The 24,335-nt window shown below is 48.9% G+C and overlaps 1 protein-coding gene and 1 pseudogene across 4 annotated transcripts in view; one reads left to right on the top strand and one right to left on the bottom strand.

Annotated features, from left to right (window-relative positions):
- Positions 1-17,173, top strand: part of LOC138996373 (butyrophilin subfamily 3 member A3-like) — a 30,454-nt gene extending 13,281 nt beyond the window's left edge. For 3 of the 4 annotated variants that reach the window (XM_070397549.1, XM_070397550.1, XM_070397548.1), the window contains exons 4-10: positions 1,563-1,844; positions 11,985-12,185; positions 12,297-12,317; positions 12,397-12,423; positions 13,592-13,615; positions 14,011-14,037; positions 15,970-17,173. In XM_070397549.1, coding sequence (XP_070253650.1) covers positions 1,563-1,844; positions 11,985-12,185; positions 12,297-12,317; positions 12,397-12,423; positions 13,592-13,615; positions 14,011-14,037; positions 15,970-16,628 — 1,241 coding nt within the window. In that variant the 3' untranslated portion in view covers positions 16,629-17,173. The remainder of the gene's footprint in view (positions 1-1,562; positions 1,845-11,984; positions 12,186-12,296; positions 12,318-12,396; positions 12,424-13,591; positions 13,616-14,010; positions 14,038-15,969) is intronic. The other variant, XM_070397551.1, reaches the window with a different exon arrangement.
- Positions 17,174-18,643: 1,470 nt separating this feature from the next.
- Positions 18,644-20,162, bottom strand: LOC138995616 (ribonuclease inhibitor pseudogene; annotated as a pseudogene).
- Positions 20,163-24,335: the final 4,173 nt, after the last annotated feature.

Here is a 24,335-nt window from a genome sequence, read left to right as displayed (position 1 = left end):
CCAAGCCCACCTCACAGACCTCTGCCTACACCCCAGCAGCTGCCTCCCTCCTCCACCTCTGCTTCTCTGGGTTATTGACAGACACAGGTTTTCCTGCAGGAAGGGCTCCTCCTGAACCAAGTGAAGACGTCCCTCCTGCAGCCACCAGGGTCTCAACAGGGATGTGGGGTCAGGGCAGGAGGCTGAGGAAACCTCCCCTCGTGGGGGGCACACAGTTGAGTGGGTTCAGCTGTGTTCCAGGCAGTGGACTTGGGCCTCCCAGGTTCTCGCTGCTGTGGGTCCAGGGAGGCTGAGCTGCAGGGACATCACCTGTGCTGCCATTTCCTTCAACCAAGACCCCAGGATCACACCTGCAGTTGAACAAGTTGAGCTCAGGACTAGTTGCAGTGAGGAGAACACACAGGTATGGAAACATGGGGTGTCCCCATGAGGGGGTGTCAGAGAGACTAGGTATAACTTTGGGCTGAAAGGGATCTAGGGGAGGGTTTATGGAAGGAGGGCTTTGCTCTGGATCAGATGCTGTCAGGATGGTATGGGGTGTAACTTGTCACTCACACCTAGGACAGGGGATGATTGCTCACTTTTGTGATCTGGACCCTGTTCATGTTTTATCTATGTTCAAATCTGATGACTCAGTGGTGTTGTTTTTTCCTTTTTCTATCACAGGGACAAAGCATCCTTGTCTGTTGCTGCTGTTCCATGAAATTGTTCATGTCCAACGTCATTTCTCTTTCTAGGGGCACAGCCCTGTCTTACACAGGAAGGAAGGAAGGTGGGGGCAGGAGGTCCTGTCTTTCTCCCTGCAGGGCCTCCTCAGCCACCTACAGTCTCTCCCTGAGACCACAGCTCCTCTTAAGAAATCCCTCCCTACAGGACTGGGTTCTTGCAAGTCTTCAAAAGGCTTCACCCCGCCACCCCCCCCAACCCCTTTAGGTTAAGAGTTTAGGGACTGGTGGTGACAGCTCACTGTTCCAGGCCCTGGGTCAGCTCTCTCCCATGTAGTCGTTCCCCTTCCACAACCACAAAATAAAAATTCCCCTGAGTCCAAAGACCCGAAAAAGAGGCTGTAAACTCTAGATTAATGATATCAAGAGTTCACCACGGTGACTTTCATATCAGGAAGAGTGTGGGCTGCAACAATAGAACGTGCATATCCTCCCCACCACCTGGCAAAGCCTAAAGCTCACACAGGACAGGCAGGATATGTAGGGGACTGGGGCATGACCCGCCAGATAAGGGGAATGAGTAACAAGCTTAGGGCGGGTGAGGGCCAGTTCCAGGAACCAGCACATCTGGGGCAGGGGGAGGGTACAGGTGTCTCTGAGGGGATCCCCGAGATGCAGTCTCGGTTCTGGACCAGATCCAGCTGGATCGAGCTCGAGGGTCCACGAGGGTCAGACAGTGGTCACGTCATGGAACAGTCTCCCCTGCACAGCACACGTGGTAAACAGCTCCTTAGTGAGCCCTGCCTCCGTGATCTAGTGGAGTGAGCCCCCTTCCTGATGGGACCCTCACCAACACTGAGGCCTCCCCATGACTCAGGCTCACTCTTCCTTCCCCAGCTCTGGGCTCTGATCTGCACCTTGAAATGAAGGGCTATGAGGATGGAGGGATCCGTGTGGAGTGCAGGTCTGCAGGCTGGTATCCACAGCCCCACGCAGAGTGGAGAGGTGAAGGGGGAGAGAGCTTGCCCGCCATGGCAGCGCCTGGGGCTGCAGATGGAGAGGGTCTGTACGCAGCCACGTCATCTGTGATCCTGAAAGGCGGCTCTGGGAAGGGGGTCTCCTGTGTCGTCAGAAACCCCCTGCTCAGCCAGGAGAAGACAGCCAGGCTCTCCATTGCAGGTGAGTGCCTGGCCCCACACTGAGCTCAGCTGTGGCCACTGGGAGAAGGAGGCCTGAGTGTCTGCTGCTGACCTGGGTCTGTGCAGTGAACACAAGGCTCAGAGCAGGGACCTGGGTGCCCTTTGCCCCTTGAAGCTGTTGATGTCACAGACATTTTCTGAGCATCCCTGCTGCCTCCACCTGGGACAGGCGATGGGGACGGGCAGATGGTAACTGTCAGCAAACACATGACAAAGTGGGGACAGTGTGTGCAGACACGTCCTGGGGAAAGGGCTGAGCTCCTCAAAACAGGAAACAGCTCCGTACAGAAATGAACGGTTCCCAGAAGGAAACAACACCTCGGGGAAGGGTGTCCAGTCTCACTGAGCAGGGAGACGTTCCCACCTGTGAGATGGGCAGCAAACAAACCATGTGGTTGGAAACACTGATGGCAGGACCGTGGGAGACAGACACTCTTAGACGTGTGTTTTTATAATTTGGTATATCCTATATAATAAAGAGGTAATATGCAATTTAATCCTCACGCTGTCACCAGATGGCTGCGCCGACTGGGAAGGCGGGATTCCCGTAACGAGCGATCAGCAGAGACCTGAGGCTGTGTGGCACTGGGACAGGGCAGGGGATCTGAGGTTGCACCCCTGCCCAGCTGATCTTGACTGGGGACCTCAGGCCACGCCCCCGCCTGGCAGGGCTTGACAGGGGAACTCAAGGCACACCCACTCCCCTGTTCCAGGCCAGAGGTCCTCAGGTTGTGCCCCCTGCTCAGCGGGGCTTAATGTGGGATCACAGGCCGTGCCCCACCCACCTAGTGGGTCTTGATGGTTGACCTCAGGCTCTACCCCTTGCCCGGCGGGAATTGACGGGGGACCTCAGGGCATGCCCCCCACCTTGGTGCTGGGCTGGGGGACCTGAGGCTGGGCCCCCCACCTGGCAGGGCTTGACAAGGGTGGGGCCAGCCGATCTGGATCTCGCCCAATGCGGGTGGGGCCGGCTGGGTGATTTCCAGGCCCGTGCTGGTGGGCGGGGACTTGACTCTGGTACTTGCAGCGCGCCCCAGACTCTGACAGGAGGAAGATTTTCATATACATTTTACTAAATTTCTTTCATCTCTTACACTTCCATTATAGAGAAAGGGCAAATAGCAATATTAAAATATTTCCTCTAGTTAATTCCCTTTTAAAGTGCATGAATTTCATGCAGTGGGCCACTAGTTTTTGTATAAATTGACACAACTTATATGGGGGCAGGGTAGAACAATATTAATCCACACTACTTATTTATTGACCCAAAATTCCAGTTCTCGGAATTTATCTGACAGATCAGCTTGGGGTTGTGTGAAATAACTAATAGACAAAGTTATTTCTTTTTAAAATATATTTTTATTGATTTCAGAGAGGGAGAGGGAGAAAAAGAGAAATATCAATGATGTGAGGGAATCATCAGCTGCCACCTGCATGCCCCACACTGGGGACCAAACCTACAACCCAGGCATGTGCCTTTGACCGAAATCAAACCTGGGACCCTTCAGTCCATAGGCCAGTGCTCTATCCACTGAGCCAAACCAGCCAGGGCACCAAGTTATTTCTTAGAGCATCAGTTATAATAACAAAAGTCAGAGACAGTTCAAATGCCACCCATGGGGCCTCCTGTGCAGTGGAGGCTGCCTTGTGGGAGGAAACACAGATGTGCTCTCCATGCTGAGAGGGAAACGTCCCCAGGACCCACGATGCACTGAGAAACGAGCTGTGGAGCAGCTTGTGTGGATGCCGCCTGTGGTGTAAGCAAGAAGAATAAGATGTTTATTATATATATAATAGAGGCCCTGTGCATGAAATTAATGTTGCTACAACATATGTCTGCTTCTTTGCTGCCTGTGGAATCTTGTAGGATTTTTATGGTTTCCCGTCTTACATTTAAGTCCTTTAGTTATTTTGAGTTTCTTTTAGTGTATGGTGTACTAAGTTGGTGATCTAGTTTCATTTTTTTTTTTTTGCATGTATCTGACCAAATTTCCCAGCACCATTTATTGAAGAGACTGTCTTGACTCCATTGCATGTTCTTGCCTCCTTTGTCAAATATTAATTGAGCACATTGGTTCAGGTTGATTTCTGGGTTCTCTGTCCTCTTCCATTGGTCTATATGTCTGTTCTTGTGCCAAAAAGTGTCTATTTAGGTCCTTTGCCCATTTTTTAATTGGATTGTTTATCTTCCTTTTGTTAAGTTGTATGAATTCCCTATAAATGTTGGACATTAAACCCTTATTGGTGATAATATTGGCAAATATGTTCTCCCATGCAGTGGGCTTTCTTGTTGTTTTGTTGATGGTTTCTTTTGCTGTGCAGAAGCTTTTTATTTTGATGTAGTCCCATTTGTTTATTTTCTCTTTAGTTTCCAATGCCCTAGGAGCTGTATCAGTGAAGAAATTGCTTTGGCATATGTCTGAGATTTTGTTGCCTTTGGATTCCTCTAGTAGTTTTATGGTTTCCCATCTTACATTTAAGTCCTTTATCCATTTTGAGTTTATTTTTGTGTATGGTATAAGTTGGTGGTCTAGTTTCAACACCATTTATTGAAGAGACTGTCTCGACTCCATTGTATGTTCTTGCCTCCTTTGTCAAATATTAATTGAGCATATTGGTTCAGGTCAACTTCTGGGCTCTCTATTCTATTTCATTGATCTTTATGTCTGTTCTTGTGCCAGTGCCAGGCAGTTTTGAGAACAGTGGCTTTGTAATACAGCTTGATATCTGGTATTGAGATCCCACCTACTTTGTTCTTCTTTCTCAGGATTGCTGCAGCTATTCGGGTTTTTTTTTTATTCCAGATGAATTTTTGGAGAGTTCGTTCTAGATCTGTGAAATATGCTGTTGGTATTTTAATGGGAAGTGCGTTGAATTTATAGATTGCTTTGGGTAGCATTTCTCTTTCTGTGAGTTCATTATTGGTTTATAAAAAGGCCATGGACTTCTAGGTGTTCATTTTGTATCCTGCTACATTGGCGAATTCATTTATTATGTGTAGTAGTATTTTTTGTTTTGTTTTTTATTTATTGATTAAGGAATTACATAGGAGGTATAGTAGTTTTTTGATGGAGTCTTTGGGGTTTTCTATGTACAATATCATGTCATCTGCAAATAAGGACAGTTTTACTTCTTTTCCAATTTGGATGCCTTTTATTTCTTCTTCTTGTCTGATCGCTATGGCTAGCACTTATAGTACTATATCGAACAGGATGGTGAAAGTGGGCATCCCTGTCTTATTCCTGTTCTTGGGGAAAATGAGTTTAGTTTTTGCTCATTGAGTATGATGTTGTCTGTAGGTTTGTCATATAAGGCTTTTACGGTGGGGCCTTGACTTACGAGTTTAATTCGTTCCATGACGGAGCTCGTAACTCAAATTACTCATATGTCAAATCAATTGTGAACGAGTGAGACACGTGATGCTGGGCTGATGTTGTAGCATTCACTGTGACGTTCGCTGTGCCAACTAGCAGTGGGGTATCTGAAGCTGGCTCATAACCCGAATTTTAGCTTGCAACTCAAAGCAAAAAATCGGCCGAGAGACGGCTCGTATCTCGAAAAACTCATTAGTCGGGACACTCGTAAGTCAAGGCCCCACTGTATTATGTTGAGGTATGATCCCTCTATTCCCACTTTGCTGAGAGTTTTTATCAAGAAAGGGTGTTGGATTTTGTCAAATGCTTTTTCTGCATTGATTGATTTAATTATGTGATTTTTGTCTTTCAAATTGTTTATGTGATCATCACATTTGTTGATTTGTGGATATTGTATCATCCTTGCATCCTCGGAATAAATCTCACTTGGTCATGGTGTATGATCTTTCTAATGCTGGATCCGATTTGCTAGACATTTTTTTAAATTAAATCTTTATTGTTCAGATTGTTACATTGGTTCCTCTTTTTTCCCCACCGTAACTCCCCTCCACCCAGTTTCCCACCCCACCCTCCGCCCTCACTCCCCACCCACTGTCCTCATCCATAGGTGCACGATTATTGTCGAATCTCTTCCCGAACCCCCCACACCCCTTTTCCCCCCCAAGAATAGTCAGTCCATTCCCTTTCTATGTCCCTGATTCTATTATAATCACCAGTTCATACTGTTCATCAGATTATTTATTCACTTGATTTTTAGATTCATTTCTTGATAGATGTGTATTTGTTGTTCATACTTTGTATCTTTACCTTCTTCTTCTTCCTCTTCTTAAAGGATACCTTTCAGCATTTCATATAATACTGGTTTGGTGGTGATGAACTCCTTTAGGTTTTTCTTATCTGTGAAGCTCTTTATCTGACCTTCACTTCTGAATGATAGCTTTGCTGGATAAAGTACTATATCAAACAGGATGGTGAAAGTGGGCAATCCCTGTCTTATTCCCGTTGGTTGTAGGTTCTTGCTATTCATCACATTGAATATTTCTTGCCACTCCCTTCTGGCCTGCAAAGTTTCTTTTGAGAAATCAGCTGACAGTCGTATGGGTATTCCCTTGTAGGTAACTGACTCTCTTTCTCTTGCTGCTTTTAAGATTCTCTCTTTGTCTTTTGCTCTTGGCATTTTAATGATGATGTGTCTTGGTGTGGTCCTCTTTGGATTCCTTTTGTTTGGGGTTCTCTGCGCTTCCTGGACTTGGAAGTCTATTTCTTTCACCAGGTAAGGGAAGTTTTCTGTCATTATTTCTTCAAATAGGTTTTCAATATCTTGCTCTCTCTCTTCTTCTGGCACCCCTATAATTCGGATGTTGGTACGCTTGAAGCTGTCCCAGAGGCTCCTTACACTATCTTCATATTTTTGGATTCTTTTTTCATTTTGCTTTTCCAGTTGGGTGTTTTTTGCTTTTTCGTATTTCAAATCTTTGACTTGATTCTTGCGACCCTCTGGTCTGCTGTTGGGAGTCTGTATAATATCCTTTATTTCAGTCAGTGTATGCTTAATTTCTAGTTGGTCCTTTATCACAACATCGAGGGTCTCACTTGATTTCTTGAGGATCTCACTACATTTATTGGCGGTTTTTAGAAAATTTTTGAAAAACCTAAAAAGTGTCATTTTGAACTCTATATCCAGTAGTTTGCTTTCCTCCATTTCTGTCATTTGTATCCTGTTTCTTTGTCTCGGCATTTTTTTATGCTTCGCTGTGTCGATAGAGTGGCTTTCTGTGCTAAGTGTCCCAATTACCTGAGGTAGACACTCTTGGTGCACCCCCTTGTGGGCTTTGTGCACAGTCTTGTTGTAGTTAAGCCTTGATTGTTGTAAGTAAAACTGGGAGGATTTGATCTCCAGGCCAATTGGCTGTGAGAATCAGCTGTGTCTATGGTGGGAGAACTTCTGTGCTGAAGACACCCTTATGGGGCAAGACTTGCTTCGGTGGGGCTTTGGTGCTCACTGAGTCTGCCCCCTGAGTGTGTCCCTTATAGATCTGAGGAGTTGTAAGCTGGATGGTCCCATTCTGAACACTGGGTACACTGGCTCTTGGATCTAAGGAGGTGCTAATCTAGCCTTTGCCTGAGGCTACCCAGCAGAAGCCAGCTGCAAAGCAATGCAAGTTGTCCTGGGGCCTTGGGCAGCTGCAGTTTGTTAAGTTCTTTTAAGATTACAAAGGGCCTGGCCTTTCATATGCAAACGCCTCTGTGCACAGCTTGGGCGGGGTGGGTCCCAGGGGATCAACAGGGCAGGCCAAGCGAGCTAGTGAGCGAGCAGTATGGCTGCTCTCAGTCCTGCCTTCAGAGGTCCTGGCAATCACTGCGAGTGCCTCTGAGAGAAAGCTGCCCTCGGGTTCCGACCGATGCCAGACAGTCCCGTTTCTCCCGTATGAGTCTGAGTCCCCAGAGACTCGCCTGGAACTGGAGCTCAGAGCCTGAGACTCCCTCCCAATTGAAAAAGACAACCGCGCCCTCAGCCGCCAGCCCTCTCCACATGCACCTCCGCACCTTTGTATTTACTTCAGCACCGCACCTCCTCTGAGTCTCGGTATGCTTTTCTCTTTCCTTCTAGTTGTAGAATTTCCACTCAGCCAGCCTTCCTGTGGTTCTGGATGATGTTTTTTTTGTCTTTTAGTTGTATTTTTGAAGTGGTTGTACGAGGCAGCAATCTCCGGTGTTTACCTATGCCGCCATTTTGGTTTTTCTAGACTTTTGTTGAGGATTTTAGTATCTATGTTCTTCAAGGATATTGGCCTGTAGTTCTTTTTTTTTTTTTGTGGTGTTTTCATCTGGTTTTGGAATTAGGGTAACTCTAGCTTCATAGAAAGAGCTTGGAAGTGTGCCTTCCTCTTGACTTTTTTGGAATAGTCTAAGGAGGATTGATTTTAGTTTTTCTTTCAATGCTTGGTAGAACTTCCCTGTAAAGCTATCTGGACCAGGGCTTTTGTTTGCTGGAAGATTTCTGATAAGTGCTTCAATTTCTTTGGTGGTTATTGGCCTTTTCAGGTTTTTTTCTTCTTGATTGAGTTTTGGGAGCTTGTATTTTTCTAGAAATATGTCCATTTTGTCTAGGTTGTCCATTTTGTTGGAATAGAGTTGTTAATTGTATTTTTTCATAATCCTTTGTATTTCTGTGGGATGGTTGTTACTTCACCTTTTTCATTTCTGATTTTGTTTATTTGGGTCCTCTCTCTTTGCTTCTTGGTGAGCCTGGCCAGAGGTTCATCAATCATTTATCCTTTCAAAGAACCAGCTCTTGGTTTTGTTGATCTGTGGTATTGTTTTTTGCTCTCAATGTCGTTTATTTCCACACTGATCTTTATTATTTCCTTCTTTCTGCTTATGCTGGGCTTTTGTTGTTGCTCTCTTTTGAACTCTGAGTTGTAGGGTCAGATAATTTATTACCATTTTTTCTTGTTTTTTGAGGTAGGCCTGTAGAGCTATGAACTTCCCTACTTTCACTGTGTCACATAGATTTTGGATTGTTGTGTTTTCATTGTCTTTTGTTGCCATGATGCTTTTTATGTCTTCTTTGATCTCTTTGTTAACCCAATCATTGTTTAATAGCATGCTATTTAGCCTCCAGGTGTTTGATTTTTTTTCATTGTTTTTATTGTAGTTGACTTCTAATTTTCTGCCATTGTGATCTGAGAAGATGCTTCATATGATTTCTATCTTCTTGAATTTGGAGAGACTTTGCCTGTGCCCCAAATATGTGGTCTATCTTTGAAATAACCTGTGTGCACTTGAGAAGAATGTATATTCTGTGGCTTTGGAGTGAAAAGTTCTGAAGATTTCAATTAATTCCATTTTATGTACTGAATCATTTAGGATTGATGTTTCATTGCTGATTTTTTGTTTAGAGGATTTATCCAGTGGTGTTAGTGGGGTATTAAAGTCCCCTACTATGACTGTATTGCTGTCAATCTCTCCCTTGATATCCTCCAGAAGTTTTTTTTTTTATGTATTTGGATGCTCCTGTATTGAGTGCATATGTGTTGACCAGAGTCATATCTTCCTGTTGAATTGCTCCCTTTAATATTGTGAAATGGACTTCCTTATCTCTTGTTATAGCCTTCACTTTGAGGTCTAATTTGTCAGATATAAGTGTTGCTACTCTAGCTTTTTATTTCATTTCTAGTCGCCTAAATATCCTTTTAATAAGCCTTCACCATCAGTCTGTGTGAATGCTTTGTTCTGAGGTGGGTCTTCTGTAGACAGCTGATATATGGGTCATGTTTTCTTATCCATTCACCTACCCTAAGTCTTTTGATTGGGGTATTTAATTCATTTACATTTCAAGTTATTATTGATAGGTATTTGTTTGTCACCATTTTATACTTGATGCCTGTATTCTTTCTTTCCTTCCAATTTCTTTTTTTGACAGCAGACCCTCTAGCATGTCTTGCATTGCTGTTTTGGTGGTAATAAAATCCCTTGGTTCTTTTTTTGTCTGTGAAGCTCCTGATTTCACCCTCAACTTTGATTGATAGCCTTGCTGGGTGCAGTATTCTTGGATTCAGACCCTTGCTTTGCATGACTTTGTATATTTCATTCCATTCCCTTCTGGCCTGGTATGTTTCTGTTGAGAAATCAGTTGATAGTCTGATAGGCGATCCCTTGTAGGTAACTTTCTGAGTCTCTCTGGCAGCCTTTAAGATTCTTATTTTGTTGTTGGTGTTTGCCAATTTGATTATCATGTGTGTTGGTGTTGGTCTTTTTGGGTTTGGGTTCATCTTGTTTGGGACTCTGTGAGCTGTTTAGACTTGTGTGAGTTTTTTCCCCCTGATATCAGAGAAGTTTTCTATCATTTCTTGAAACAGGTTTTCTAAACATTGGTCAGTTTTCTATCCTTCTGGCACCCCTATTATGTGGATGTTGTTTCATTTCCTGTTGTCCCAAAGTTCCCTTAGGCTCTCCTCCTGTTTTTTAAGTTTTTTTCCAGTTGCTGCTCTGCTTGGGGTTTTTTTTTTTTTTTTTTTAATATTGTCTTCTAGCTCACTGATGCTGTCCTCTGCTTCTTCTAGTCTAATGTTGATGCTTTCTATTGTGTTTTTTATTGCAGCAATGTCATTCTTCATTTCTTCTTGGTTCTTCTTCATTTCCTCTTGATTCTTACACATATTATTTAATTTGTCTTCCATCCTTTTCAGCGTCCTTATTACCATTACTCTGAATTCTTTCTCTGACAAATGACTTGCCTCCATTTTGTTTACTTCTTTTTCCGGTGCTTCCTCCTTTACTTTTGTATGAGGGCTGTTTTTTTTGTCTCTCCATGTTCACTCCTCTCAGGGTGTCTAATTATGTAGTCCTCTCCTGCATTGAGTTAAAGACACAAACAGCACGACAAGACAGAAGACACAGTACACCAAACACAAATGGATTCATGATACCAATAACCCCAAATAAAGGTGACCACCAGAGAAAAGAGAATTAGAGGAGAGAAAAGAGAGCAAAAATGATATTGAGAAAAGGAAAAAATGTAAAAGAGAACAGAAAGAGACGAAAAAAGTAGGGGAAAAAATATATGTATATGGGGAGAAAATTCCAAAAAAACACACACCAAGTAATCCAAAAAATGCCAACAGCAAACACCCAGAAAAGAATGCAGATAGCAAATAACAACTAATTTAAAAAATGCAAACAACAACACCCAACCAACAAACATCCAGCTGAACCTGAAGAAGCAGAGCTTATTTCTCTCTCTAGGTGATCTCTGACCTTTCTGTCCAGGGATTGCCTCACCAGCTGTGTTTAATTCGCCAATTCTGGGTAGGTGTTGTTCGATTCAGCTGTTCTTTCTTTCTGTTCTATGAGAAGGTGCAGGACCCGTGTGTGTATTTGGCTGCCACCCGGTCTCTCCCCAAACAAACCTTTTTGGTGCCTGTGGCCAGGGAGGCTGGAGTCTTGGTATTCATGGGTTCATAGCTGAGGCAGCTGGTCCCTGGGCGATGTGGTTGCAGGGTCCTGAGAGGAATCCAAGGTCTCCCTGGTTGAAGGTGAGGCTGGGCTTCCGGTCACAGCCGCTCTTCCTACAAGATGGTGTGGTCTCTGCCACAGAACCAGCCACTCCGGGAGAGATTTCAGCAGCAGTACAAGCTGCCCAGCCAACAGAGCCTGGTCCACCAGTCCCCACAGTCCTGTGGAATATGAACTGTTCCTCACTCACGAATTCAGACACTCCCCACAGGTCCATACACTTTCCTTTCACTCTCTCACTCACACACTATGTTGCAGCCTGCCCTCCTGTTGGCTGCCATCTTGGATCTCAAAGATTTTTTTTTTTAAATGAATAAACTCTCGCATGGCCCTGGCATCGTGTCAGGGACTTTAGAGCATTAATTTAATGCTCTGTCGATTAGAACACGGAGAACAGAAGGCTAAGTCATTGGTTCAAGGTCACAGAGCTGCTCAGGCAGAAGAACCTGAATGTGACCCCAGCCCTCCAGCCCCAAAGTCACCTTCTGAGTCAGCAGGTTAAGCCGCTGATGAGACGCTGATAAATGGGGGTTGGGGTGGAGAGGAGAGGAGACACCAATGACTGTCTGTACATTATATTCTAACTGTTCCCATGTGAGAGCCAGACATTAGGACACTAGTATGTGTGACGAAAAGAGTTCTGGGCACTTTGGGAAGAGAAATGTCACTCCCCCTCTCGAGAGCCCCCAGGACCCTTCAGGTGAGCAGCTGAGGCTTTCTCTCCACAGGCCCCTTCTTCTCCAGTGCACATCCCTGGCAGGTGGCCCTGGGGGTGACCCTTCTGTTTCTGCTGGGGCTCCTGGCAGGGGTGGTGATCTTATGGTGGCTACAACAGAAGAGAATCCGGGCCTTAAGCCAGGAATCGGAGAGGCAGCGAGCTGAGAAAGAAGAAGCATTGGCTCGGGAGCAGGGGGAGCGATGCGCCAAAGGTGAGGCCTGGCTGCAGGTGGTTGGGACCTCCGTGCCCCAGGCCGCCCACCCACCGTGTGGATGCCCCCTCTCACCTCATGACAGCATCTTCTCTTTCTGCTTATTTCCAGAGAAGCTTCAGGAGGAGCTCAGTAAGTCCCAATCCCCCACCAGGAGGGTTCTGGAGTCCCTGGTTACCCGCCTTACCGACCCCTCCCATTTCCCCTGCAGGGTGGAGGAAGCAGCAGTACCTGGCACGTGAGTACCTGGACCCACATCTGAGACTCTCTGCTGGGACCTGTCCAGCCCCTTCCTCACCCCTGACCGCCCAGGGGAAGGAATGAGGACGCTGATGGGGGAGGTCGGCGGGGTTTCCTCCCTGGAGAAAGGGGTCAGGCTCCCTCCACCAGGCCGCTCACACCTGGATGTCCAGGGAACCCAAGAAAGGAGAGGGGAGATGGATTCAGGATGGGAGTCCTCCCTCCCTGGCTCCTGTACAGAATCTATAGGCTGCGGAGAGGAAACCAGAAGGAGAGAGAACATTCTCTTCTAAGGAGGGGCTGCTGTCAGTTGTCCCAGATTTGTCATAACTGCTGAAAAGTAATGTCTGAAATTTTCTCATTAAGTTGCCCAATTCTTTTTGGAAATAGGCAGGATATCATGCAGATGGAGGAGGATGGGTTCTAGCACACATATGCATACACGTATGCACATGGCAAGGCTAGCCAGGTACAGGAGGAAGACAGTCACTTCGTATTCCAGGTGCATGGGATCCAAGACCCAGGGGGTGCCTGGCCCACGGATAGCACCACACCCTGTGTATAGGACGTTTCTCCTTCTCACTTAAAGGAAGGCTTCTCATTGCCACACCCCAATGGCCAGCATCACTGCAATGATGGGTCATTGTTAAGTAACATCAGGGGACTTTCACACAAGCCCTGTGATGCTGAGGCAGATCTGACCACAGAGCCGGCTCCTCAGTGACTAAGTGACTCATGGGAGAAACACAGGGTGGACGTGCTGGGCACAGGGATGGTTCTCAGGTTGGCATGTGAGAGACGGATGGCACAGGTGTCATCACACTGCTCAGAATGATGTGCAATTTAAAACTTATGAATTGCTTATTTCTGGAATTTTCCATGTAATTTTTCCCAACTGTGGGTGACAGAGGGTAACTGAAACTTCAGAAAGTGAAACGATGGTTAAAGGTGACTGCTGTACAGACACGTACAGGACAGACCTGCAGGTGCAGCTGGGAAAGCCCCACTCGGTGCCTGCAGGTCACTAGGTGCAGGTGACTTTAAAGAGGAGGAGGGAGCAGGGAACTGAACGGGTAGAGGGAGCGAGAGGTGGGGGGTCAAAAGGGAGAGAGAGGGAAGGACTCAGAAATGACAGTTGAGGTGACCCTGCCTGTCTTCCTTTGCAGGTGAGAGTTCTCAGGCCTATGCTGGTGAGTGACTCATGCTCTCTGGTTCCTGCACTTGTGTACAAAGCCCTTAAACCCTTTTTGTGCTGGTGAGGGAGAATCAGACCCTGCTCAGAGCTCATATTCTGTGGGGGACCACCCTGCCTCCCTGGACACCCAGAGAGGACCTCCCAGCTCCAGCGTCCCCTCACCTGCTGTCACACACGCCCACACCTGGGCACATCCTGGCCCAGTCACCCACAGCCCCACCGTCATGGAGGGAAGCCCAACATTCTGAGAGCTTTTATGCCTCCTCCTCAGAGCTGTGGAGGAAGGAAACTAGATATTTGTGGGAAGGAGAGGGAAGAGGCTCAGTGAGGAGAATGGTGGGGGAGAACAGAGGTGATGACCTTTCCTTGCCTGTGTCTCCTTCCTTTCAGAGTGGAAGATGGCCCTTTACCAACCTGGTGAGTGAGTCACTGTGTTCCCTGGGACAACAACAGAGGGTCCTGGCTCCCTCTTCTCCAGCTCTTGACTGGGGGACATCTGGGTGGGTAACATGAGGTCCCCACAGTGTGCCCATCTGCTGCCAAGAGAGCCAGGGACAGCTGCTGCCCTGGCTTCCCCAGGTCTGTGTGGGAAGGAGGAGGCATGAGGGGTGGAGATGGGGGCAGGGGCTGGAGGGAGAGGGAGGAGGTGACCTGGCCCAGCTGCTGCCCCTCCTGCCCTGAGCCTCCTCAAGGTGTGCCATGTCTCTGAGTCCCTTTGAGATGATGGTGGCCATTCCTACCTTGTGAGGGTGGAGGTGAGACTAGACGAGGTGATGTGTGTGTGTTGGTCAAAACTCCAAGAGGGAAGCCACGACCTGTTCACAATGGGTGTGTGTCTGACGGTAATGACCACAGTCAGGAGAAGGTTCTTAAGACATAAAAATGATGTAGGCGACTCCTTAGATTATAACAGACTGTATTATAGAGTCATTTACTCACAGGGGTGTGGGGTTGGAGTGGACAGACTACATGTCAGTCTGGACAAACTTTTCACCACTCATGGACCTGTTACAGTACTTTTTTAACTCACAACTCGGGTACTAATGGTTGTCAGGACAAAGGGACAAGGAGCATGGCAGCATCAGCCATACCTCCTGGGGGTCTTGTGGTGGAAGGTTCTTTATAATCGATACCATCACATTTGGTGTTGACCTGCGTTGTCATGTTCTGGTGTTACTAACAGAACTGTTTGTGGCTACATTTTAAGGACCACACATCATCATGACCCTGAAGGCATTGGTGTGCCTGCTAAGGACAGGGAGGTTGGTCAAAGGTCACAGCATGAGAAGATGAAGGAAATCCGAGACACAGAGATGGAGTTGGGTTGATTCAGCCACATCTGCCCAGTGATTACAGAGGGTTTAGGGAAGGACCTACCTCCAGAGGCAGGGGTGGCGTTAAGGGAAACCACAAGGAAGAGCAGTGCCCCAGGCTCACAGCAGTGGGAGCTGTCACCACCCCCAGGGCCAAGGCAGAGGGACTGGGAGCAGTCACTGGAGCCCTGAGGAGGCTGTGGCTCAGGGAGAGGCTGCCTGAGAGGAGGTGCTCTGTTAGAGCATCTCCATCACAGGAAGTGGGGAAGTCGGGGCTGTGCTCTCTTTCCTTCCCTCCAGTCTTCAGCCAGCACTGCCCTTGGCCAAACCCTGCAGGTGACCAGAGGCAAGAGAGCCCAGTGATGCTGCCCAAGGAGGATGGTTCCTGGGCAAAGAGGGAGGGGCAGATGGGGAGTGAGGATCACATAGAGCCCAGCATGGCCCAGCACAGCCAAGAACTGGTCGTTGTGATCACACCAGATGCTTCCTTGATGGCTATTCTTGAGCTAAATATAGTTCACTTTCTGTTTTATTCTACCCTAGAGATGAGTATTATTATTCCTGTTTTACAGATATTACATTGAGACTTGGGACATTACAGTGTGTGTGTGTGTGTGTGTGTGTGTGTGTGTGTGTGTGTGAAAAGAGACCATGCAGAAAAGGAAGTTGTCCAGCTCAGGAGAATAGAACAAGGGCTGGGGCCCTTGGAATCCATGTGACTAGGAATTGGAATCCATGTGACTGCAGCACAGGTGGGCACAGTCATTCTGGGGAGGAAACAGGAGGAAGATAGAAGGAAGGTGGCCACTTGAGATGGCAATTTATGCAGACGCCAGCCCCCCCCCCCCCCCACCCTCCCTTCCTCACTGACCACCAGGCCCTGTGGTTTCTCTTCCCTTTGCTGAGGGTCACACTCAGGGCAGCTGGGACCCCAGGCTCTGGGCTCGGGTCTCAGCAGCCAGACCCAAGCCTTGGAGCCTGAGTCTTCCAGATCCTGAAACCATGGCTGATCCCACACCATTGGAACTCTCTGCAGCGGACGTGATTCTGGATCCGGACACCGCGCACCCCAACCTCCTTATTTCTGAGGACCAGAGGAGCCTGAACTGTACAAATGCAAGGCAGAGCCTGCCAGACAACCCCTGGAGATTTCAAGATCCTTACTATGTGCTGGGCCATGAGAGCTTCACTTCAGGGAGACACTTCTGGGAGGTGGAGGTGGGGGACAGGAAAGTGTGGCAAATCGGGGTGTGTAGGGTGGACATGGACGTAACATTTGTTAAAGTAGCACCCCAGAATGGATTCTGGACAATAGCACGGTTGAAGGTGCATGACTTTCAGGCTCAAACCGATCCCTGGAGCAAACTCACAATTGTCAAACCTCCTAAAAGAGTGGGGGTTTTCCTGGATTATGAGAGCGGGGAGGTCTTGTTCTATGATGCCATCGATGGACTGCACATCTTCACCTTCCCACAGGGTTCCTTCTCTGGGGCTTTGTGGCCTTTTTTCAGGATTTTCTCGCAGGAGCCCACTGCCTTGACCATTTGCCCAGCACCAAAAGGAGTGGGGAATTCCCTTCTGCCTGACCCACTGCCTGACCCTTCCCTGGAGATCCCAGTGGCCCCAGGCTCAGCTAACAGCATTGAGGACCCGCAGGTGGAAGTAAGGTCTTTGCTTCCCCCTGCCCAGCCCTGATCTGGGGACCTGCTTAACAGCAAAACCTCACAGCAGGAACATACTTACATCAGGAACGTACTTACTAAAAACTCACTGAGAGAAGCACTTTACTAGTTATCTTTTAACTTTTCCACATGACAGATGAGGAGACCAGGGTGCAGGAATTTTATTAACTTTCCAAAGGTGACTCAGCTCCCTTCCTGCAACCATAGCTCACATTCACAGGTAACTTAAAATGTGGTGGGTGCTGGGCTAAATGCTCCAGGTGAATCTCACTCACCAATCCTCATAACACCCCTGTGAGGTGCCCTCATTGAAAGTGTGGAAAGGGAGGCAGGGCCCAGGGAAGTGACATAATTCATGAAGAAAGTAGTGCTGCTGGGAGGTGTTTGACCTCTGACCCTCCCTCTACCTCCAGTCTGTTCCTTTGCAGCCAGTTGTTCCTGTTGGGCAGGGTCATGGGCAGCCTGAGGTTCCCTTCCCAGGGCCCCAGGGTAAAGGTCACTGTAGGTGACTATGAAGGCCACACCCCACCTGGTTCCTTCAAGGGGGACTGTCAGCCATGGTCCACTCTCCATTGGCTGGCTGTCCATGATGACGTCGTCCACAGAATGAATTCACAGTGATCACCTCACCCGGGGCTGAGAAGGGCCTAGAGGCCAAACTCCTCACCAGCTTGTGACCTGTGATCATGAAGCTGAACCAACCCTCCAGCTTCATCCCTAAAGCTCATGTGTGAGGCATGAATTTGGGGGAAGGGAGCCAGGTGAACTGCAGTGGAAGTTTTATCACATTGTGGCCCCATCTCCAGGAAAGGGACACGCCACGCTGAGCATGTGCTGATGTTCCCGGAGGTTCCTGTAACTGCTGGGTCCTGGGGAAAAGCCACTCCATCACCATCACTGTGATTGGTCACCACTGTGTCCCCTCCACCCGGCAGGTGGTGGTCAGGTTACATTTGTTAAATAAATTGGTTAATGGTCTTCACTCTGCATCTGAGCTTCTTCTAGATTTTCACCCCACAGTTTACCCACCACATTTTCACAAAATCCTTATTGTATCAGCTTTGTAAGCTGCTAATAAAAACCACAAATTTCATGACCCAATGCATCACAGATTCCTTACTGCACATGTCTGTAGGTGGGAGGCCCAGTGTGGCTCTGGCCCGACTGACATCCAGGTGTTTGCAGACTGGCTCCATTCTGGAGGGTCCAGGGAACAGTCTGATTCTTGCTAATTCTGATTGTTGGCAGAACTGAGTTTCCTGCAGTGGTGGGACCCAGGTTGCCATTCCTTGCTGGCTGTCAGCAGAAGCTGGGGACCCTCCAGGCTGGGAGCAACCAGAGTTGTTTTCCCAGGAGGCAGATGTGAGGGAACAATTCAGGTGAAGGGAATGGCATGGGGAACAGAGTCCAGTCCTGGAGTCACTGCTAGTGGGACTGTTGCTCGTGTGCTGACTGCTGTGTCAAAATTAGAAGGTAGTGGAGGTTCCAGGGAAAGCATTTAGGGACAGGTGGGGAATGGTATGAAATGTGCCTGGGGAAGGTGATTCTAGAAGAAATGTACACAGTGGCCCAATTGGGGTCTGTGGGCCCAGGAAGGAGCTTTGGGTGGGTGTGGGGGTGCTGGACCCACCGGACCATCCACTGGCCGGCGGGAGCCTGTGCCGCCTGCCATGGTCCTGTTCGCCTCCTGAGAGAGAGAAAGGGCTTTGGCCTGTCACTCAGTCTCCCAAGGACTCTCACTGAGTGTTTTCTGAGTGAGTCACAAGTGTCCATAACACCTGCTGTCTGGCTCTGTTCTTCACCCCACGGCCCCTCCTGGTGTCCCCCAATATCTTCCCTGTCCCCCACAAGTCTAGCAACTTGAATGAATTATTTTGGCTTTTGGGAAGCGGGTACTTATGTTCATCTCCACACATGCCTGCCCCCAACCCCAATCACACACACACACACACACACCATTGCCTCTGAAAAGAGAAAAAGAAAAAAGGCCAAATAATCTCAAAAGGCTAGTAACAGTGCATTTTTTTTTTGCCTTCTACCCAAAACATTTTAATAATTTTAAAGTGTCCAGAATGTTTACAGAAGCTGGTTGGAGCATTTCCCTTCATTTAAGGCTAAGGCACCATTAGTGAGCCCCAAGAGCTGGCCAGCCCCTTGGGCGCCGGGGCAGGGGCAGGGGCCCGGGGCTCAGCAGATGATCTTCAGGTTCGGCTTCTTCTTCTCCACAACCCACCGAAGGTCCTTTGTCTCCTCCCTCCAGTAGATGTCGTACAGGACCAGCTTCTCCAGGGGGCAGCTGGCTGCTGGGCGCTCTCGGCCAGCTTCATGACGCCCACCTCGCTCATGCAGTTGTTGCTGAGGTCCAGCTCAAGCAGGCTGTGGTTGGCCAGCAGCAGGGCGGCCAGGCTAGTGCAGCCCTGGTCAGTCACCTCGCAGCCCACCAGTGAGAGCACCTGCAGGGTGGTGCCCGGCTGGCCCAGGCCCTGGCACAGCACCTCCATGCCCACGACCCCCAGCTTGTTGTTGCTCATTTGCAGCTCCTGGAGCCTCCAGTTCGGAGCCAGCATCGAAACTGATGGGTGGGCAGCAGGCGGCTCTGAGGCTGCAGGACTTCATCCACAGGGACTCCAGCTGGCAGCTGGGCTCCTGCAGGTTCTCACACAGCGGCCCTAGTCCCCCACCTCCTTGCCAGCCACACTGAGCTCCTTCAGGCTCTCCTTGGCTCTGAGCACCCGGCAGAGGTCTTTGCAGCCACTGGCCGTGAAATCACACTCCCAGAGCCACAGGGTCTTGAGCCTGGAGCTGGGGCTCAGCAGCCCAGGGCACAGCTTCGCCATGCCCGTGTCCCCCAGCTTGTTGTTGCCCAGCTGCAGCTCGCTCAGCGAGGCCTTGGCGGCCACGATGCCGCACAGGTCCTGACAGTTGGCTGCGGTGAGGCCGCAGCCCTCCAGCCTGAGTGACTCCAGCGGGCAGGCGGAGTCGGCCAGGCCCTGGCACAGCATCCGGCCGCCAGCCTCGCAGATGTCATTGTTGCTCCCCCCCAGCTCCTTCAACTCCCGCTTGGCCCTGAGCACCGAGGCCAGGGCCCTGCAGCTGGCGGCCGTCAGGTTGCTGTACTCCAGCTGCAGCCTCTCGATGCGGCACCGGGGGTCCAGGAGCCCCTCGCAGAGCAGCTGCAGGCCCGCGTCCCTCAGCTGGTTGTAGCTGAGGTCCAGCTCGCGGAGGGAGGGCAGGGAGCGCAGCACGCCGGACAGGGCCCCGCAGCCCGCCTCCGACAGGTTGCAGTTCTGGAGGCTGAGCTTCTGGATCTTGCAGGTGGGCTGCAGGCCCTGGAGCACCAGGTGTGTGCCGGCAGAGTCCAGCTCGTTGGAGGGGAGGCTGAGCTCGGTCAGGGCGGGTTGTCCCTGAGTGCGGAGCTCACGTCCCTGCAGCGCCCCTCCGAGATGCCACAGTCGACCAGCCTGACCACCTGGTACTGCGGCATGAGAGGCAGGAGCTCCGTCCACCGGGCATCGCTCAGCTGCTGGGAGGGGAGGTCGAGACTCATGGTGAGAGGCAAGTGTGCTCTGGTCCCGCCGGTGCCGCCTCGGACTCTACCGCTGCTTCCGGATGGGACCAGGGATAAAGGCGGGGGCGGGGCGGGGCGGGGCCTCGCGCGGGGCATGGCCGGGGACAGCCGGTCCGCGCGGCCCTCTAACCACCCCCCCACCCCACCCCCCACCCACGGGCCTTTGAGCTCCATCTGCCCAACAGAGTCAGGGGACCCGCAACTCCGGGCAGGGGCGCCAGCCGAACAGTGCATTTTTCATGCTGAAGCAATTTATTTGTCTTCTACCTAGAAATTAGTCAGGTGTAGACTTGGCCCGGGACCTAGAAATGTTTTCTCTGTCAAGGGCCGGGTGTTAATACTTTGGCTGTGCGGACCCCGGGGTCTCCTCTATAGCCCCTCCTGTAGCACCATCTTAGATGGGAGTAGGGGGAGGAGGAGGAAAGGGAGACAAAACCAGAAAAGGGGGGAGAGATTCTGGGATGGGGCAGTTGTAGGAGAGAGGGGAGGGGCTGGGGACAAGGCGAGGAGGGGTGGGGTGGGGAGGGGGGGGGGGGGAGAGAAGGAAATGAAGAACGTGTCCTGTAGATCCTGCTCCCAGAATGAAGAGACCCATGGAACTGACAGGGACCCAACCTGCAGCCCTGACTCCAACCCAGTTAGCCAGGCCCAGGAGAGCCCACCAGGACCAGTTGCCCTGTCCCCTGTAGACTCACGAAGGAGAAAATAAATGTTGATAAAATCTCCTGAGACGTTCGGTGTTTGTGTTGAGGCCTGGTTGCTGTTCTGAGGCATGATTGCAGTAGAATCCTGTGTAATACACACACCTGTTACCCTCATAAGTAGCCCCTCCGGTAGCACAATCTTAGGTGGAAGGGTTGGCTCTTCTAGTAAACCCTCATGTATGGGCTGCCATTTGAATTTCATAGGATTGGGACATGTTGCCAATAAGTTTCAGTTTCCCTGCGTCTCTAGAACAGGAAAGACCACTGGGAGGAGGGCTGCAGAGTGCTGCTGCCTCCTAAACTCGGGACTTTTTGTTAACTGAGAAAATCTCTATTGTTTAATCTAATAACACAATCTGACACAGTGGTTCCCAAACTTATTTGGCCTACCGCCCGCTTTCCAGAAAAAATATTACTCAGCGCCCCCCCCGGAAATTAATTTTCTTTAATTTTAATAGCAATTAAACAGAAAGATATATGTATTAATGTTTCTACCTTTTTCGTAAAATATAGTAAAGAAAGGTGTAAATTAGAAACATTGAAGTTTGAAATTATGAAACTATTTATTGAACTCAGAATAGAAAGGTAATACAAAAAAAGTTAAAACAAATGCACCTGTGGCCATCACCACCCCCCTGGATCGCTGCAGCGCCCACCAGGGGGCGGAAGCGCCCACTTTGGGAATCACTGATCTAACAGGACACCCCAGGGTGGTGGTTGGAGAGCTGAGGCCTTCAGAGCCTCAAGCCCATTCTCCCACACCTACCACCCTCATCAATGTCAGTCTTCTCTCTCTCCCTCACTCGTGTGTAGTTAAAATATGAAGTAAAACAGCTCAGAGATGAGGCTTCCCAGGGGCCATGGTGTCACAGCTGAGTTAAATCCAGAGAGACCTTCTCACTGACCACCTAGTGGGAGTCCCGTCATCGGCTGCATTTAGCAAGAACACAGGGCTGACCCAGCTTCTTCATGGGGCACGGGAGAACCATGTGAGAATGAAGGCTGAGACAAACCAGGAAAAGCTTAGACTGCCAGGAACCCCAACACTAGGTCAGATCCTGGACCGCCCTGTGGGATCCGGAGCTGAAGCTGAGAAGACAACGCTCTGGGGATGAAGCCGCCCCGTTGGTGGCACTTTGTGCACCAGACAGACCTAGGGAACAAACGTGCAGCTGTACAGGGGCTGCCATGGGTGTGTGGTGTGGACTGATACAGAGATGGGAGGGGGGGCAAGAACCCTTAGCCCAAGTATTTAACCTTCTGCCTCAGAAAACTATCTGCGCTGCCTCATGCCCAGTGAAAGGGTCTTCCACATGAACATGAAGAGAAGTACATTTTTCTCTTTCAAAATTATTTCACAATCCATGTCAAATCCTATAACAGGAAGGTAAAGGTTTGAGGGTCCAAGTCCTGTCTGTGGACAACAAAAGCAGAGCCCACAGGCCGTGGGGCCTAATGTTTCTGCCATAAGACAACCGTCATGGAGCAGTTCCCCACCTGCAGGTCCTGGGCCATTGATGGTGCAGGAAATCAATATATTACGTAGAGACCAAACTTCAATACACACGAATGGGACTATGAGAGCATGCAGTATATATAAATGTGTGTGTGTCCTCAGTTACATTATAAAATGTATTTCTTACTGTGGATCACAGTTTTAAAATTTTAAAGAAGGTTTTAGATTAAAGGTGTGGGAACTTGGCGGGAGGACCTGGTGGAGAGAGTGAGAGGTGGGCTCCATTCCCAGCTGCACGGGTGCAGTGATGCGCTGCGGCCACTAGGGGAGGAGAGGTCTAAGACAGTGGTTCTCAACCTTCCTAATGCCGCGACCCTTTAATACAGTTCCTCATGTTGTGGTGACCCCCAACCATAAAATTATTTTTGTTGCTACTTCATAACTGTAATTTTGCTACTGTTATGAATCGTAATGTAAATATGTGATATGCAGGATGTATTTTCATTGTTACAAATTGAACATAATTAAAGCATAGTGATTAATCACAAAAACAATATGTAATTATATATTCAATGTGTGTTTTCTGATGGTCTTAGGCGACTCCTGTGAAAGGGTCGCTTGACCCCCAAAGGGGTCGCGACCCACAGGTTGAGAACCACTGGCTCTAAGATAATCATCTGAGAAGTTGGAGGAAGAGGTGGGGAGGAGGCGGGGGAGAGGAGGAGGGAAGGGGGACAGGAACCGGAAATGGAGGAAGAGATACTGGGATGGGAGAGTTGGAAGAGAGAGGGGTGAAGGGAGGAGGAGAAGAGGAGGAAGAACGTGTCCTGTAGCTCCTGGTCCCAGAATGAAGAGACCATGGAACTGACAGGAACCCAACCTGCAGCCCTGACTCCAACCCAGTTAGCCAGGCCCAGGAGAGCCCACCAGGACCAGTTGCCCTGTCCCCCTGCAGACCCACGAAGGAGAAAATAAATGTTGATAAAATCTCCTGAGATGTTTGGTGTTTGTTTTGAGGCCTGGTTGCTGTTTTGAGGCATGATTGCAGTAGAATCCTGTGTAATACACACACACCTGTTACCCTCATAACTAGCTGGTCATTCATATTAATAATAGGGAAGGAGCAAAGGGGAGGCCAGACACAATAAGCAAGGTCATCTGGGCAGCCTCACCAGGAAGTTGCAACTTGACACTCCCCAGGGAGCCAGTCTATTCCCTGGAAGTCACTGGGGAGGGCTCCACAAAGGGGAGATGGCACATGTGCAGTGAAGTCGGGGTGACGTAGGGAAGGGGCCTGTCTGTCAGTCTCACCTGGGAACAAAGATCATTGGCTAAAAGGGTGGACCCCAATGCAAGCACAACATTTGGGAATATAGTCAACAGACTAAGAATCTCTCTCTCTCAGTCCAGAAATTAGCCCAACCCAATATGCTCAATTAATATTTGGCAAAGGAGGCAAGAACATACAATGGAGCCAAGATAGTCTCTTCAATAAATGGTGTTGGGAAAATTGGACAGATATATGCAAGAAAATGAAACTAGACCACCAACTTACACCATACACAAGAATAAACTCAAAATGGATAAAGGACTTAAATGTACGACAGGAAACCATAAAAATTCTAGAAGAATCCAAAGGCAACAAAATCTCAGACATATGCCAAAGCAATCTCTTCACTGATACAGCTCCTAGGGCAGTTGAAACTAAAGAGAAAATGAACAAATGGGACTACATCAAAATAAAAAGCTTCTGCACAGCAAAAGAAACCATCAACAAAACAACGAGAAAACCCACTCATGGGAAAACATATTTGCCAACGTCATATCTGATAAGGGCCTAATCTCCAAAATTTATAGGGAACTCATACAACTTAACAAAAAGAAGATAAACAATCCAATCAAAAAATGGGCAAAGGATCTAAATAGACACCTTTCAAAAGAGGACATTCAGAAAGCCAAGAGACATATGAAAACATGCTCAAAGTCACTAAT

This window comes from Myotis yumanensis, unplaced genomic scaffold (assembly GCF_028538775.1).
Source record: "Myotis yumanensis isolate MYYU_CA2020_CCGP unplaced genomic scaffold, mMyoYum1.0.hap1 SCAF_17, whole genome shotgun sequence".
Classification (NCBI taxonomy): domain Eukaryota; kingdom Metazoa; phylum Chordata; class Mammalia; order Chiroptera; family Vespertilionidae; genus Myotis; species Myotis yumanensis.
This window is presented reverse-complemented; position numbering and strand designations above follow the sequence as displayed.